At 37.2% G+C, this 16,251-nt stretch overlaps 2 protein-coding genes and 1 non-coding gene across 3 annotated transcripts in view; 2 read left to right on the forward strand and 1 right to left on the reverse strand.

Moving 5' to 3' along the window:
• Window positions 1–13,781, forward strand: part of LOC150098392 (cAMP and cAMP-inhibited cGMP 3',5'-cyclic phosphodiesterase 10A-like) — a 534,534-nt gene extending 520,753 nt beyond the window's left edge. The window contains exon 19 of the mRNA XM_090405194.1: window positions 13,649–13,781. Within this exon, the coding sequence (XP_090261320.1) occupies window positions 13,649–13,652 (4 nt within the window). The 3' untranslated portion in view covers window positions 13,653–13,781. The remainder of the gene's footprint in view (window positions 1–13,648) is intronic.
• TRNAV-CAC (transfer RNA valine (anticodon CAC)) lies at window positions 4,604–4,676 on the reverse strand. The gene has a single exon. It is a non-coding gene; the product is annotated as a tRNA-Val (tRNA).
• Window positions 13,715–16,251, forward strand: part of LOC150098395 (cAMP and cAMP-inhibited cGMP 3',5'-cyclic phosphodiesterase 10A-like) — a 158,424-nt gene continuing 155,887 nt past the window's right edge. The window contains exon 1 of the mRNA XM_090405520.1: window positions 13,715–13,804. The gene's annotated coding sequence lies outside the window, so the exon portion shown is untranslated. The remainder of the gene's footprint in view (window positions 13,805–16,251) is intronic.

Raw genomic sequence — 16,251 nt, forward strand, 5'->3', positions numbered from 1 at the left:
TCTTTTTTATGAATTTTAGGGATTCCATATATTCTAAGCACTAGTAGGTGTTTGGAATGTAGATTTCTTTTGAGTTCCTCAAACCGTTTTGGTATATTCTTGATAAGTTCATTGGTTTTGTTGTGAGTTTGCCAAGTGGGGTCTCTGTCTAATGCTGTGTAGGTATGGAAATCTTCAAGTGATTTTAAACTCAAAAGATTATAACAACAAAATGAAAAATATAATCTTCTGAGTTTAAAATCACTGTTGCATTGCCTTTGTCTGCTTTTATTATGGCTATGTTTTTGTCTGATTTGAGTTTATTAAGGGCTGCGAATTCTGTTTTTTGTAGGTTTTTTGGTGGTAATTTAATAGTAATGCTGCACTTTGAATGTGGATCATATCTGCTATATCTTCTGGTACATTTCTTATTCCTTTTTTAATTTGGGCTATGATATCAATTTTCGGGCCTTGTCGTAGCATTACAGCAAAATTAAAGCCTTTCATAAGATTTGTTTCATCCCTCGTTAGAACTGCCACTTAAAAAAATATCAAGATCTCTTCATTCTCCGAAACCTCTATATCACCCAATGAAAAAACCAGGGGTTTATAATATTCACTGTTCCTATCGCATCTGCTATGTGGGCCAGATGGGGAGATCAGGAGAAATCCACATGAGCGGACATCAAAAAGACGTACAAAATAAGAGAAAACATAAATCAGGATTGACATTTCACACAACCTCTACTGATCATGATATACTCTGGGATAGAACAAACATGTCCTATATAGATGAGAATTGTTTCACAAGAAAATTCCAAGAGGCATCAAATATGATTAAAATTCCTACGCAATGCAACAAAAACCAAGGTTTGATTTTAAATCAAGTTTGGTCATCATTTGTTAAAAATTTACCAATTTCAGACCTCGGATAGAGTGAGCGTGAACCACAGAACATGACAACAAATAGCATTGTCTCCAGCTAACATGCATTAATTAATGGTTGTATAGATCTGTTAATCATTTTTTTTAACAAACTGTTTAGATGTTCATGACTTATTTTTCGCGGTATTAACAACACCACACACACTTTTATCACAAAGATGTTTTATTAGCGCTTATGTTTCGCTGATTTTCAACTCGGCATCATCAGAGCACAACATACTTTTTAATGCAACAGTGAGTGAGTGAAACAATATAATTGTAAAAGACAAAAGATCTAAAGTCCTATTTTTTTGACACCCTCTAACGAAAAAAAAAAAGAAAAAAAAAACAGCAGTTATCCAGGAGTTTTTCTTAGGATAACCGTCTCCCAAATTTTTGGCAAATTAATGCAACCATATTTGTTAAGGTTGGGAGAATTGTTCAAAGCCATTTCTGACTCAAAAAATAATCTTTCAGATCTATAATGACTCCTAAATAGCACATTCGTTTTCCTCCATCTAATCCTGTGTGAAGGAGTGTCCAAAGCCTGGTCTGCCAGTCCCAACTTGCCATAGTAATAGTAGCGAATGTATCTTTCATGTTCTTCCAGGCAGATGATCACTGATTTCCTGTTTGCTCATAATAGGCGAAGTTACAGTCAAAGCACTTCATACACTCCTGGGTGTGCTAAAGGGTGAAGTTTATCCTTAGGCGAGGCGAGCAGACCAGACTTGCCAGCTTGACATGAGGTTTGAAAGTGGTGCGAAGGCCATGTTTCAACAATACTTTGGCTATCTTTTCCGATGTACCTCTGCTATAGAGAATAGAAATGGTCATGTTGTATTCTTGTGTATTGGGGGAGGGGCAGAGTAATGGGCTTATGTAGTATTTTATCTATTTTGTAGGGATTATTGCCATTGGCTAAGAACGTATGGCGCAGGTATTGGAGTTCAGTGGTCAGAGCTGTATCGTTAGAACAAATGGCTCTGGCTCTGTGTGTAAGTGTTTTTAAAATGCCGTACTGTTGGACTTAGATTATCCTAAGAAAAACTCCTGGATAGCTGCTGGGTTTTTTTTTTTTTTTTCCGTTAGAGGGTGCCAAAAAAATAGGACTTATAGATCTTTTGTCTTTTACAATTATGTTGTTTCACTCACTCACTTGTCGCGTTTACAAGTGTGTTGTGCTCTGATGATGCTGAGTTGAAAATCAGTGAAATATAAGCGTTAATAAAACATCTTTGTGATAAAAGTGTGTGGTGTTATTAATGCTGTAAAAAACAAGTCACTAATAAGGCCAATAATGGAATATGCAGCACCTATCTGGTCACCTTCGGCCTCATCGGTAAAGAAAAAACTAGACAAAATACAAGCAAAAGCATCCAAGATTATCATTGGTGCAGTCTCATCTACTAACAACATCAGAGCCCAACAGGAATGTGGGCTTGACCTGCTGGAGGAAAGACGAAAATTTGCCACCATAAAATTCATAAATAATATCAGAAGCTACCAAAGTGATCATATCTCCCTAAAAACTTATGAACATTGGAACCAAAATTGCAGACTTCACAGATCATCAACTTTACAATATGATGACACTATCAGGAAAGAAATAGGCCTTGATCAGCTAAATGTCCACATAAACAAAGAACCTCTATTTTCCAGTCATTTACCTTCAAATACCTCCATAAATCTAAACCTTACCAAACTCTGTACAAAAAAAGAACCAAAAGAAATGCTTAAAGAAAAAGGCCTAAACACCATCAACCTTCTTTCATCCTCCAAACAGGTTATTTGTTATACCGATGGATCATCAGACACCAATATGATTAATGGAGGTGCCGGTGTTCTCCTTCTACTCCCGATAGGTGAAAAACTTTCAATAAAAGTTGGATCTGGGAGAATCGCTTCCAATTTTACCAGCGAACTCTACGCAATAAATAAAGCACTAGAAGCCTACTTAAATCTATCATCATCTCAACAATCTGAAGGAATTATAATTTACAGTGACTCAAGATCAGCTATGGAGGCAATCAAAAATGGCAATACCAAGCTCACACAAGACATCCATAAACTCTTAAATCAACTAAAGTGTTTAGGTAAAAGTTGCATTTTACAATGGATTCCTGCTCATGTAGGCATTGATCACAATGAAGCAGCTGATAAATTAGCAAAAGAGGCCAGAGAACTCAACCAAGAAACTCATATGATAACTCTTGCTGATGCCAATGCACTAGCAAAAGCTAAACTAATTCCATTGAAATCAGTGATACAACATCAAATTCCCGAGATCAATGCTGACAGAAAGACCTCCACCACGATAGCAAGACTACGAACAGGACATTATAGAGGAATGAAGATCAATACAGATGATACGAGAACATATAGAAACTGCAACAACTGCCCCAATACTGAACTGACACCCACTCACATCTTTACCTGTCCAGCAATTACAGCAGCCTTGCAAGAAATAGATCCTAATCCTGAACAACAGCTCTATACAAACAAAATCACAGACATAGCCAAAGCAGTACAAGGAGCACACGGAAACATCTAAGACTCTTCAAAGGACAAGACAACAACAACAACAACAAGTCATGAATAACCATCAACACCTAAGCTTATCTGTTAGATTGGTGATTCTGCACAGAGAAGATATTGTATACAAAGCGCGACGGTTCGGTAAGTTGAAACTTACCGAATACCGAACTAGATATTGTCCAGAAAATTGAACAGGTTAGCCTTGCTTAAACGATGGCACGACAACGACATCATTCCATCTTTTCTGAACTTCAAAGAAAAGTTGCATTCGGCAAAGGCACATCGTATTTATTGACGGGCGAGTTTAGCGCTTCTTCGAGAACAAATCGCCGCTACTCACATATAGCTTAGTAAGCTAAACAGCTCTATTACAGCTCTACAACAAGAACTAATCAACGTGTTAAATCCTGAAATATGGACTGTCCTACAGCACATCTCCGAAGTTGCAGCAAAAAAAAATTCACAAAAGTAAAAATCAAACACCTAAAGAAATATGAACTCCTAAAACAGCGCCAACGTACAAAGTCCCGATTGCAACTTCGACGAGATGACGTGGTCGTAAACCTATCGTCGGAAACACTCACTGAAGAAACCAAGAACGCTCTCAGTCTAGGACATAACTTTGCCGTCACGCCCAAACAAATTCCTAAACTAGAAATGAATATGAAAGTAGAACAGGGTATCCACAATCTTCCACCGCAATGGCCAATAACATGCGACTAGATATAGCAAGTATTATAAACAAGGCTAAGCCTCCAAAAAGCAATATTATTATTATTATTATTCAGGCCTCCATGGAGTCGAAAGACTCATCGTGGGAGGTCCTTCCTAAGAACATAAAGTCTGTCAAGACTCATCGAGGGGAGATCCCCCCTAAGAAACACAAAATCTATCATACCACTCCTTAAATTCATTGACCGTTCTCACTCTCACCACTCCATCAGGCAATGCATTCCATGGTTCAACCACCCTCCACGCAAAGAAACCACTCCCCACCCTCTTGCTCACAGTTTCCTTTCGTAACTTCCAGGGATGGCCTCTTGTCATCACTCCTTCCCGCTGTTCAACCAAGCGAAAGAACTCCCCACTGTCAACCCTGTAACCACCTCTCAACAGTTTAAAAGTCTCAATCATATCACCTCTCCTTCTTCAAAAGAAATTCTCTGCTTGCTAGGGATCGAACCTAGGACCTTCCGCACGTGAGGCAGATGTGATAACCACTACACCACAAGCACACAATATGCCACATAAGCAAATAACTGCCCTAAAAAAGTTATATAATAATAAAAATATTATTATTACAAAAGCTGATAAAGGAAATGCAACAGTTATCATGAATAAAGAAGAGTATAACAGAAAAATGCAAGATCTCATATGTGACAGTTCCACATATCAAAATTATAACCATCGAGACCCTACGATGTCACAAAAGAAAAAAGTCAGAAAATTACTGAGACATCATGGCCCAAAGAAATCATGAGGAAAATAAAACCAATTCATGTTAAACCACCCCGTATTTATGGATTACCAAAATTCCACAAAACTAATATTTCCCTATTAAACTGGCCAGGAATTTAGCCAAGTCCCCTGCCCCCCTTACTGGCAACTCCTCTACTTTTGTAAAAATTCAATCCATTTCAAAACACTGGTTAAAAATCTAATCCTAAAAGATTCAGACATAATGGTTAGTTTCGATGTCACCTCCTTATTCAATGTACCACTTATAGACACTCTTGATTTAATCAAGTCTAAATTTCCCCCAGATATTTTTGAATTATTTCAATTTACCATGAATGCAGGTTACTTTACATGGGGAGGAAAATTCTACAAACAGATTAATGGTACTGCTATGGGTTTCCCCCCCCTCTCTCCCCTGCTAGAAAATTTTTACATGGAACACTTTGAAACAAAGCACTTACTACAGCTACATACAAGCCACAAGTGTGGTTATGCTATGTAGATGATGTGTTAGCCATCTGGCCCCATGGACAAGACGCTTTGGATGCTTTTGTCACCTACCTAAACAGAAAATTCACTTCACAGTAGAAAAAGAATCAAATAACTGTTTACCATTTCTTGACACATTAGTCACCTGCTTTTCAGATGGATCACTATCTTTTTCTATTTACAGAAAGCCTACACACACAGGAAGATACCTACATAAACAATCACATCATCATCCAGTCCAACAGTACGGTGTGTGTAAGTGTTTTTAAAATGGCATACTGTTGGACTGGATGATGAGTTCATCATCCAGTCCAACAATAAGTACGGATTGTAGCCGTTGGCTAAAAATGTATGGCGCAGGTATTGGAGTTCAGTGGTCAGAGCTATGTGTTCTAACGATACAGTTCTGACCACTGAACTCTAATACCTGTGCCATACGTTCTTAGCCAATGGCTACAATCCCTACAAAATAGATAAAATACTGCATAAGCCTATTACTCTGCACCCCCCCCCCCAATATACAAGAATACAACATGACCATTCCTATTCCCTATATCAGAGGTACATCGGAACAGATAGCCAAAGTATTGTTGAAACATGGCCTTTGCACCACTTTCAAACCTCATGTCAAGCTGGCAACTCTGATCCGCTTGCCTAAGGATAAACTTCACCCTTTAGCACACCCAGGAGTGTATGAAGTGCCTTGTGACTGTGACTTGACCTATTATGGGCAAACAGGAAGATCAGTGAACATCCGCCTGGAAGAACATGAAAGATACATTCACTACTATTACTATGGCAAGTCGGGACTGGCAGACCAGGCTTTGGACACTCCTTCACACAGGATTAGATGGAGGAAAACGAATGTGCTATTTAGGAGTCGTTATAGATCTGAAAGATTATTTTTTGAGTCAGCAATGGCTTTGAAGAATTCTCCCAACCTTAACAAATATGGTTGCATTAATTTGCCAAAAATTTGGAGATGGTTATCCTAAGAAAAACTCCTGGATAGAGGGTGCCAAAAAAATAGGACTTTAGATCTTTTACAATTATATTGTTTCACTCACTCACTGTCGCGTTTACAAGTGTGTTGTGCTCTGATGATGCGGAGTTGAAAATCAGCGAAATATAAGCGTTAATAAAACATCTTTGTGATAAAAGTGTGTGTGGTGTTGTTAATGCCGTAAAAAACAAGTCATGAATAACCATCAACACCTAAGCTTATCTGTTAGATTGTTTAGATAGATGTTCACAATACCAACAAATGAACTAATTTTTGTAATTTCTACTGGTTGGTGCTTTAAACTTTTAGTTCTCTTTACCTCTGAAGATGTTAGTCTGACGACTAACGAAACCTTGTCAGGTGTTGTTTTTAGTACTTGTTTAGTTTTCAAAACAGTTTTCTTTAATAAACATGTGGTCACAAAACCGAAATAATTGTATTGAACTCTCTAGGGTTTTTCTTAGCCTGATTTGCCAATTTCTGCTCATACTCTACTTTTGTTTTCCTTACTAACTGAGTCACTCTCCTGGCTTGTTCTTTATATTCTTCATGTGACTGATTACCATTATTCATCTTGTACTTCCTCCAAAGTACCGTCTTTTTCCAAATTTCACGCTTAAGCTCTACATTCGTGCATTGATGCTGTTATGTATTTCTTTGTAAGTTCCCATGCAGCATTTATTCCTTACTGCCTAATCCTCGTTCCATGTTATAGCTCGAAGTTGTCTCCTGTGCTTGTCATAATCACCAGCCTTATAATTCTGCATTTATCCTTTCCTCACAAAAGCCTGCATATGACTAGCTGCAACACAAGTGATTACTTCATGATGAATTTCACCAACTGGAGGAAAATGTAAAATTCCCTCTAACAATTACATCCTCTGATGAAATGATCAGATCTAGAACTCTTGATCCTCACTGCCTTCCTTTACTTGCTGCCTGAGATAGTTATCTCTCAAGAACTCGAGAATATACTTGGGTCAAACAGGCCGTTCTGTAGAAAAAAGAATTAAAGACCATCAGTGTTATATCAAATACATGAAACCTCAAAAGTCTTGTCTGGCAGAACATAATATTGACACTAAACACAACATCCAGTGGAATAGAGCTCATCTTCTCCATAGATGCAGGTTTAAATATGAATGCCTTTTCAAAGAAAGCTATGAAGCCCTTTTACATCAGCCAAATCTGAATTGGAATGATTGTCTCTCTCTCCCAAAAGTTTGGGAGATCTTATGTAACCATCAAAATAGTTGTTTAATAATATCTTCAATAGTATTATTTATTAATACTAATTTCTAACACACGACAAAAGTTTTTATTTGGTAAACCACCAACTGCTGTATGTAATTTGTAAACCGGTTCCTTTGATTGCTTGTTTCTACACACTGATGATGTACTGTTATTTTCAGTACGAAATATCTGTACTTTCATTGTACAGATTCATTGTACATTGTACAGATGTACATTTCATTAAAGTTGATTACTATGGTTATCGTGTAATTTATTATTTATAATCATGTTACAGGTACCTTTAAAGATTATGATTTCTAATATTTCTGCAGTGATCCAGTCTTTGTTTGGTTTAATAGTTGTTCATAATATTTTTCAGGTAGTCTGTACCAAGATTTCCTTACCTTGGTTCCATAAATGTTTCACTTTGTCAGAGGTCAATTGGCTTATCTCAGGTTCTATTGCTTTTTCAGATTTGATTTGTGTAGCTTTGTCTTTGAGTTCTTATTGGTCTGTTTTTTATGGGTCTTAAGTATGTTCTTGAATTTTAATTTAATTTTTACTACCAAGATTTTGTGATCAGAGTCATCAGATACATGGAATATCAGCCCATATTCTGAGGGAATGTGCAAAGGAACTGACAATGCCTCTGACTAGGCTCTTTAATTTAAGTCTCAGCTTTGATAGAGTTCCAAGGAAGTGGAAAGAGGGCAAAATAATTCCCTTGTGTAAGGGAGGTTCTAAGACTGCAGTAGCAAATAATAGCCCAATCAATATCTCAGGAGTGGTGGTAAAAGTACTGGAAAAATTGGTCAATAAAAGAATTCGGGAATAGGTGGATAGGAATATGATACTCTGTGAGAGGCAACTTTTTATAATGGAGTGACAACTAAGTTAGATAAAGGAAATAGCTACACAATGATTCTGCTGAATATTGCAAACGCATTTGACAGAATACTACATGGAACATTGTTATGCAAATTAGAACAAATAGGGATGGATATGACACTGGTTGGGTGAATAAGACAGATATCAAAAAGTGGTATATGGAAGAGCAGAATCCAGCCAAAAGCTGGTGAATACTAGTGTGCTGCAAGGTTCACTGCTAGGAACTACTCTTTAGTTTTTACATAAATGATATAGGAAATAACCATAAAGGAAATATTCAGATGTTTGCAGATGATGTAAAATTAGATAGAATAATAATGAATCAAGGTGATGTGATGTGATGAGCTCGCAGGATGATTTAAATAGGCTGTCCATATGGACAAAAGATAATGAGTGTCAGTTTAATGGGGAGAAATGTTAATTTATGCATTTTGGGATAAATAGATTATAAGATGTGTACCACATTAATGGAACTTTCTCCAAGAACTAGATGAAGCCAGTAATATAGGGGTGGTGGTGTTAGATAGAGAATTGAAGTTTAGAGGATATATTGCTAATTTAGTTCATAAGATTACTTGGCTGGTGAAGAACACACTAACAAGTAGAGATATGGAAGTTGTTATTTCTCTTTATAAGGCCTTGATACATCCACATCTAGATTGCTGTGCTCATGTATGATTTCCTGGGTTTCTTGAGGATGAGGAAGTGGTAGAAAGGATTCAGAGGTGAGCAACCAGGATGGTAGGTGGTCTGTGGAATGTTCCATATGAGGATAGATTGAAGGTATGTGGACTGCAAAAGTTGCGAAAAAGAAGGGATATGATAGAAACATTTAAGTTACTTCAAGGGTTTTATAGGATTGATGCAGGAGAAATGTCTCAGCACTTAGCTAGAGGGGAAAGAACAAGAGGTCATCCCTGATAGTTGAGTGAAACTGTGGTTAGTAGGGGTGTGAGGACTAGATTTTTTACTTGGACAGTTGCAAATGTATGGGATGAGTTGCCTGAGTTAGTTGTTAGTATTTTGTGTATTAATGGGTTCAAGGAGAGGTATGATAGATTGCATGGATAAATTGGGTCTCCCATGATGAGTTTGTGGACTCCATGGAGGTGCCCATGCAATAATAATAATAATAAGAAGAATCTCTTTTAAGTTTCGTTGATCTCAAAAAAAAGCATTTAGTAAAGTTGCAAGAGAAATTTTTCCACAGAGACTAGATCTGTTGTTCTGCATGGAACTTTTTTCAGATCTGTATATGGCTTATACTTAAGTTGTGAACAGACAATAATAATTAATGAATATTCAGGAAGGTAGTATGAATTTACATCTTACTTCAGTTATAAATCAGGAAGACCTGACTATTTCCACTGTTATTTATAATATATGTTGTGTGACACATAATTAAAGAAAATTATATTAAACCCAATATCAAATAAGAGATATTAAAAATGTCTTTGCTCTTTGATAATAATGCTGTTGTGTCCTGAATAAGCTATGAAATGTTTATTATAAAATATTCAGGTCACAACTTTAATACAACTTAGGCAGAGAATATGGAACATTGGCAATAGGATAAGTGTAAGCTGTTTACAAGTGCAAAACAACTAAAATTTAGAAATTGTATAAAATTGTATAATGAGCTTTTATATATAATCTGTATTAAGTGTGGGCCAGATATAGAGATCCATGTAAGCTGGCAAATCCACTTAAGAAAACCAGTCTCTTGTACTAAAATAGCAAAGCCCATGAGTCAGTGTTCAAGGGTCACTTTTGCCATCCTGTATTATGCATAAGAAAGGAGGGAAAGAAATACTGGAAAAAGAAACCTAAGCGTCTTCCAGGAAGACAAAACAGGTATATGTGCGAATAAATAGAGGGAGCTAAGGAGATCAATGTGAAAACACGTGACCGCGTTGGTGCGCATCGTGAAAATCGAGAGAATTACCGAGAGGAGAAAATTTAACAAAAAGGTCAAGCACCCGACACTCGCTCTTTTTTTTTGGTTCCTGTTTCCAGAGTGCGGACGTGGGTCAAGTCCCGTTCCTACAGAGAAGTCCAGGTGGATGTGGGAAGTATGACTTCTGTCGCAGCATACCTAAGGGGGCTAGCTATTTCCTTGGATTAGGAAGGCTATGCTTTTTCGTGTGACAAAAGAAGCTCGGAGATGCCATCCATCCTTCCAAATCTTTTTTTTCCTGGATTCCTGGTCTCTTGGATAGTGGTCGAGCTCACCGTCTGGGAAGTTCCTGGCTAGTCATGGAAGGCATTTGGTTTGTCTGTCGTAGCGTTCATAATGGGTCAAGCTTTATCCATGCACTAGGATAGCTGTGCGTTGTCGTGCAACGGAGGAACCAAATTGATGCCGTCCATTCGAGGCGACGTTACTGTGCCAACCCCCCATTTTCCCACCGAGATTTTACTCGCACAGATCAATGGGAGATATCCTCTTGGGAAACTATACTGAAGGCCTTGATGACCGACAAGGCAGGAAGAAATAAAGAACAGAGATGGTAATGTAGACTTTTGAATTCCTATTTCCAGTTATAGAAGAGAGTGAATCCCATGTGAGAATATTTTGTATTGGACTTAAATTAAGGAACTGTAAGAATAGCCTATAACTAGGCATAGGCCCGAGATCATGTTAAAATTTGGTTGCCCTACGAGGCCGAACAGATATCAGATCAAGCTAAACTTATTGTATAAAGTGTGTTATTGTGTTAATTCATGACCATATGTATTAGAATGGCATGGCGATTACCTACGAATTTATGCTAAAGATGATTGTATTAGTGGTCAATGCAAGTTAATATGTGTGATTAGAATAATTTAATTAGAGTCTTTGATCTAACTTGAAAGCATTCATAATAACATGTTTGTGTTGTATAATCATATATTTCCTTAAAGCTAAATAAATTGTTTCATTCAAGTACCTGCCTGACCTGCTTTTTTTCTTATGAATTCAAAACTACCACTCATAAAATATGAACGAACTAAGCGGGATAAACCCATGTGAATAAGAAACATTTTAAGCAAGCCACAACTGTGAGAAAGAAATAGGCAAACGGAGGAATAAGATAAATCTTGATCTGATCATCATGTATCACTCTGAAAGGGTCACCCTGGGCAAGAGCCCTGTCTATCCTAGGTATTAGCTGGCGCAGTGAAAAATAATTGTGTTAATACTTATCAGGTAAACTCTTTCAGATTGTTGTGTGATTAGATGTAGTTTAGGATAATATAGAGAGGCCAGTAAGACTGCAAAGAACTTAAGGAAAGAACATTTGATAGGAAACAAGTGTTACTTGCATACGTGAGAGAGAGAGAGAGAGCTAAGATAACAGTAGCAATATATTAAACAAAATAGTAAAAGCACAAGGTATAACAAGGGAGGGAAGGAATGTAATAACAAGTGGCATAGCCGAAGGGATATAATATAAAAAAATTGAATATTGTAACTAATGGCACGGCCGATAAGATTTTGATAGAAGAGGTTTAAGTAAGAAAGGATAAATAAGTAGGAATAAGGTACAGTGTTAGACAAAAAAAAAAAAATAAATAAATTTAATAAGTGCAAGGGGAAGTAAGCATAACAATGCTATCCTCTTAAATAACTCTTGAAATCAGGATCATCTTGAAAACACTGTTGCCTGACATTAGCATTCAATGATCAATGCTATAGTAATCATTTCACTAAGTCTGTGTGCTTATTTTATGATATAAGCACAGACTTTATGAACCTTTATGTGGATATGATGCTCCGCTTATGTTGTTATATTGAGAAGTGTGGGCATCAGGTGTTTGCAGATGATGTGAAGCCGGGAAGGATTATTAGTAATAGTGCAGATGCAGCAGCCCTGCACTATTACTAATTAGTGCAGGGCTGCACTAATTAGTAATAGTGCAGCCCTGCAAGAGGATTTGAATAAGCTAGATAGATGGGCAAATGAATGGGGTCTCAGTTTAATGCAGCAAAATGTAAAGTCTTCAGGTTTGGGAAACATCGATGGGACACTGCATACTCTGTGGGAGGAGTTATACTGGAGGAAGTAGGGGGAGACAAGAGATCTGGGGTTGATGATTGATAGAAACCTGAAATTTAGGGGACATATTGCAAAGATGGTGAAGGCAACACAGAGGATTGCTGCAATAATGAAAAGGACACTGACCTGCAGAGATAAAACAGTTATCATTCCATTGTATAAGACCCTGATCAGACCACGCATATACCATTGTTCTCAGATTTGGTCCCCAGGATTTGAAGGGGATAAATTAACTGTGGAAAGGGTAAAAAGGTGGATAACAAAGATGGTTTTTCAGGACTGTGCAATGATAGTTATGAGGATCGGTTGAGGGAATGTGGACTGCAGAGTTTGGTGGATAGAAGAAGGAGAGGTGATGTGATTGAGACTTTTGAACTGTTGAGAGATGGTTGCAGGGTTGACACTGGGGAGTTCTTTTGGTTGGTTGAACAGCAGGAAGGAGTGATGACAATAGGCCATCCCTGGAAGTTACGAAAGGAAACTGTGAGCAAGAGGGTGAGGAGTGGTTTCTTTGCATGGAGGGTGGTTGAACCATGGAATGCATTGCCTGATGGAGTGGTGAGAGGAAGAGCAGTCAATGAGTTCAAGGAGTGGCATGATAGACTGTGTTTCTTAGGGGGGGGGGGGAAACCTCTCCTCGATGAGTCTTGATAGACTTTGTGTTTCTTAGGAAGGACCTCCCACGATGAGTCTTTTGACTCCATGGAGGCCTGAATAATAATAATAATTAAATACAATAGGCAAAAGCATACCAGAACATGGCCGAGTCATTGCTAATGGACTTTCCACAAGTGAATAACATAAGAATGAGTCATTATTAATAGAGTTACAGTTTTGTTGTGAATTGACCTTTTATTGACATAATATAGCTCCATGTGGTATTTGGTCAATAATAGTTGTTCTGAGAACTTTCATATCATAAATGACCCTGCTATTTATGCCAGATATATTTTAGTAACTAATGCTTAACCGATGTTCTAATCTTGTGTCATACATTTTTCCCTAACTTATATTAAGATAATTGTTTCATGTTTATATGAAATATAATTTTGTTGCTTTGTATTTGTATAAAAAATAATTTGATTGTTCTTATTAGATAAAAGTTCTAATGATAGCTTGCATTGCTCATGATGTAAACCATCCTGGAGTAACAGAACAATTTCTACAAAACATACATGACTCATTAAGTGGGCTCTATCCTGTACCAGTTTTAGAAAATCATCATATTCAGTCCATTTATCTGATTCTAATGGTAAGTACAAAATTTTTATTAATAGGTAAAAATGCCATCTATTTTTAGTAGCTTTAAATGTTGTACAGTAATGTAAGAAGATTAGAAACAGAAGAAAGAAAACCATAAATGGAATCATGATGAAACAAGTGACATAAAAACTGAGGATAAAGATATTCTAGATGTCTGTTGTAATTATTATTATTATTATCTGACCTCCATGGAGTCAGAGACTCATCATGGGAGATACACACTATTGCAAACAATGCTCATCCAACCTTACTTTAAACTGATTCAATGTTTCTACATTCATAACACACTCAGGCAATGCATTCCACTTGCCAACTATTCTCAGTACAAAGACCCTACTTCTCACTCCTCTGCTCACACCCTCCTTATAAAATTTCCAGGGATGGACTATTGTTCTACCCTCCCCTCCCATTCTATGAAAAATCTTTTACATGTCAACCTGATAACAACCCTTAACTAGCTTATATATCTTAATCATATCCCCCCCCCCTTCCTCCTATTAACAAGGGTTTGCAATTTACATTCTCTTAATCTGTCCTCTTACTCCACATTCCAATGACCACTGACAACCTTTGAATCTTTTCTGGACATTTTCCAACATATCCTCGTCACCATGAAAACCCTGCTACCAAATCTGTGCACAATAATCCAATAACCTGATCAAGGCCTCATGTGGATAATTTTGCATCATGACCTCTTTATTATTGAATGTCAGAGTCCTCCACATCGTCGCCATTATCCAATATGATATCTTCACAACTTGTGCAATGTGGCCCCTGAATTTCAGGTCCTTGTCCTCCACCACCACTCCTAGGTCTCCACTCTCATTTCTCATTTAACACGTTTGCTGCCAACTACGAGTATACTCATAGTTGGTATATGAGCCTCACAAGCCAACTACGAATATACTCGTATGTCGACTCATACTGACCTTGAAGAAGTGAAATTGCTTGCCGTGGGTTAACAAACTATGCCCAAGGAGCGTGACAGTTTACATCTTAAAGTTTCCCCACCAAGTGTATAATTTGCATCCCATCGTTGCTTACCAAATTTCAAAACCTTGCATTTTGCAACATTGAACTGACAGTTCCACCTTCCTGCCCATTCATGCAATCTATTCAAGTCCTCCTGCAAAGCCATAACATCTGCTTGACTCTTCATTGCTTTCCCTAATTTTGCATCATCTGCAAACAACTGCATTCTTCTCTCTTTCATCACCTATGTGGATGATTATGAGGAGGTCGAATGAACTCTTTCCATTTCTGTCTGTCCCTGGAGAGTCCGAACAATTCTGTCCAGTTTGGTGATGCTTGATGTGATTTGGTTTTCAGGTCTTCTTTTATTTTGTCTATCCATCTAATTCTGGGCCACCCATTGGATCTTTTACCTTACATCATTGTATACAAAGCTTTAGTTGGTAATCTTTTTGTTCCCATTCTGGTCACATGGCCAAACCATTGCAGTCTTCTTTCTTGGATTTTGTGTATTATTGTTATTTCTTGTTTTAATTGTTCACTTATGTCTTCATTTCTTAGTCTATCCAGCAGAGATACTCCAAGTAATCTTCTTAGCTAATCCATTTCAGTAGTTATAATTTTTTTCCTTCAGCTTTTATGAGATTCCCGCATTCACTTCCATAGAGGAGTAGTAGGGGGACCATTGTGTCATAGATTCTTATTTTTGTTACTTGTTTGATGTTTCTTGACTTCCATATTTTATTAAGTCCTCCAAAAGTTTGGGATTCTTGAGTGATTCGTATGTTTATATCTTTTGTAATTTCGCCTTTGTACTCAATTACTCCTCCAAGGTAGGTGAAATTTTTTACTTGCTCTAGATTCTTACTATCAATTTCAATTTTCAGATTGGTGTTTCTTTTACCTATTTGCATAATTTTTGTTTTGTCTATATTTACGTTTAATCTAAATTTTATACATTCTTCCTTTATTTTATCAGAAATTCGTTGTTGATCTTCTTCCGTGCTTGCAAGTAATGCAATGTTGTCTGCAAATTTTAAATTTGTTATATTTTTCCCATATATTTTGATTCCAGAGTCTTCTTTGTTTAAGGCCTTACTTGTTGCTTCTTCCAGTGTAAGAATGAACAGGTCCGGTGACAGATTGTATACCTGTCTTACTCCACTCTCTATGTAGAACCAGTTGGTTAAGGTGTCCTCCGCTTGTACTGCACTTTCAGATTTCTCATATAGATTCTGTATTATTCTTATAGTTTTATTGGGAATTCCAAATTCTTTCATATTCTTTCATAGTTTTCCATAGTTCTCTTGTATGGCTTGCATCCAATGCCTGACAAAAGTCTATGAAATTTATGTAGCAACTTTGGTTGTACTCTAGTGACTTTTCTGTTAGCTGTCTTAAGGTGAATAATTGATCAATTGTGCTTCATCCTGGTCTGAAACCTGCTTGTTCTTCTCCTAATGT

Source organism: Typopeltis vanoorti, chromosome 15 (assembly GCF_054136105.1).
Source record: "Typopeltis vanoorti isolate ZY-2024b chromosome 15, IOZ_Tvanoo_1.0, whole genome shotgun sequence".
NCBI classification, from domain to species: Eukaryota; Metazoa; Arthropoda; class Arachnida; order Uropygi; family Thelyphonidae; genus Typopeltis; species Typopeltis vanoorti.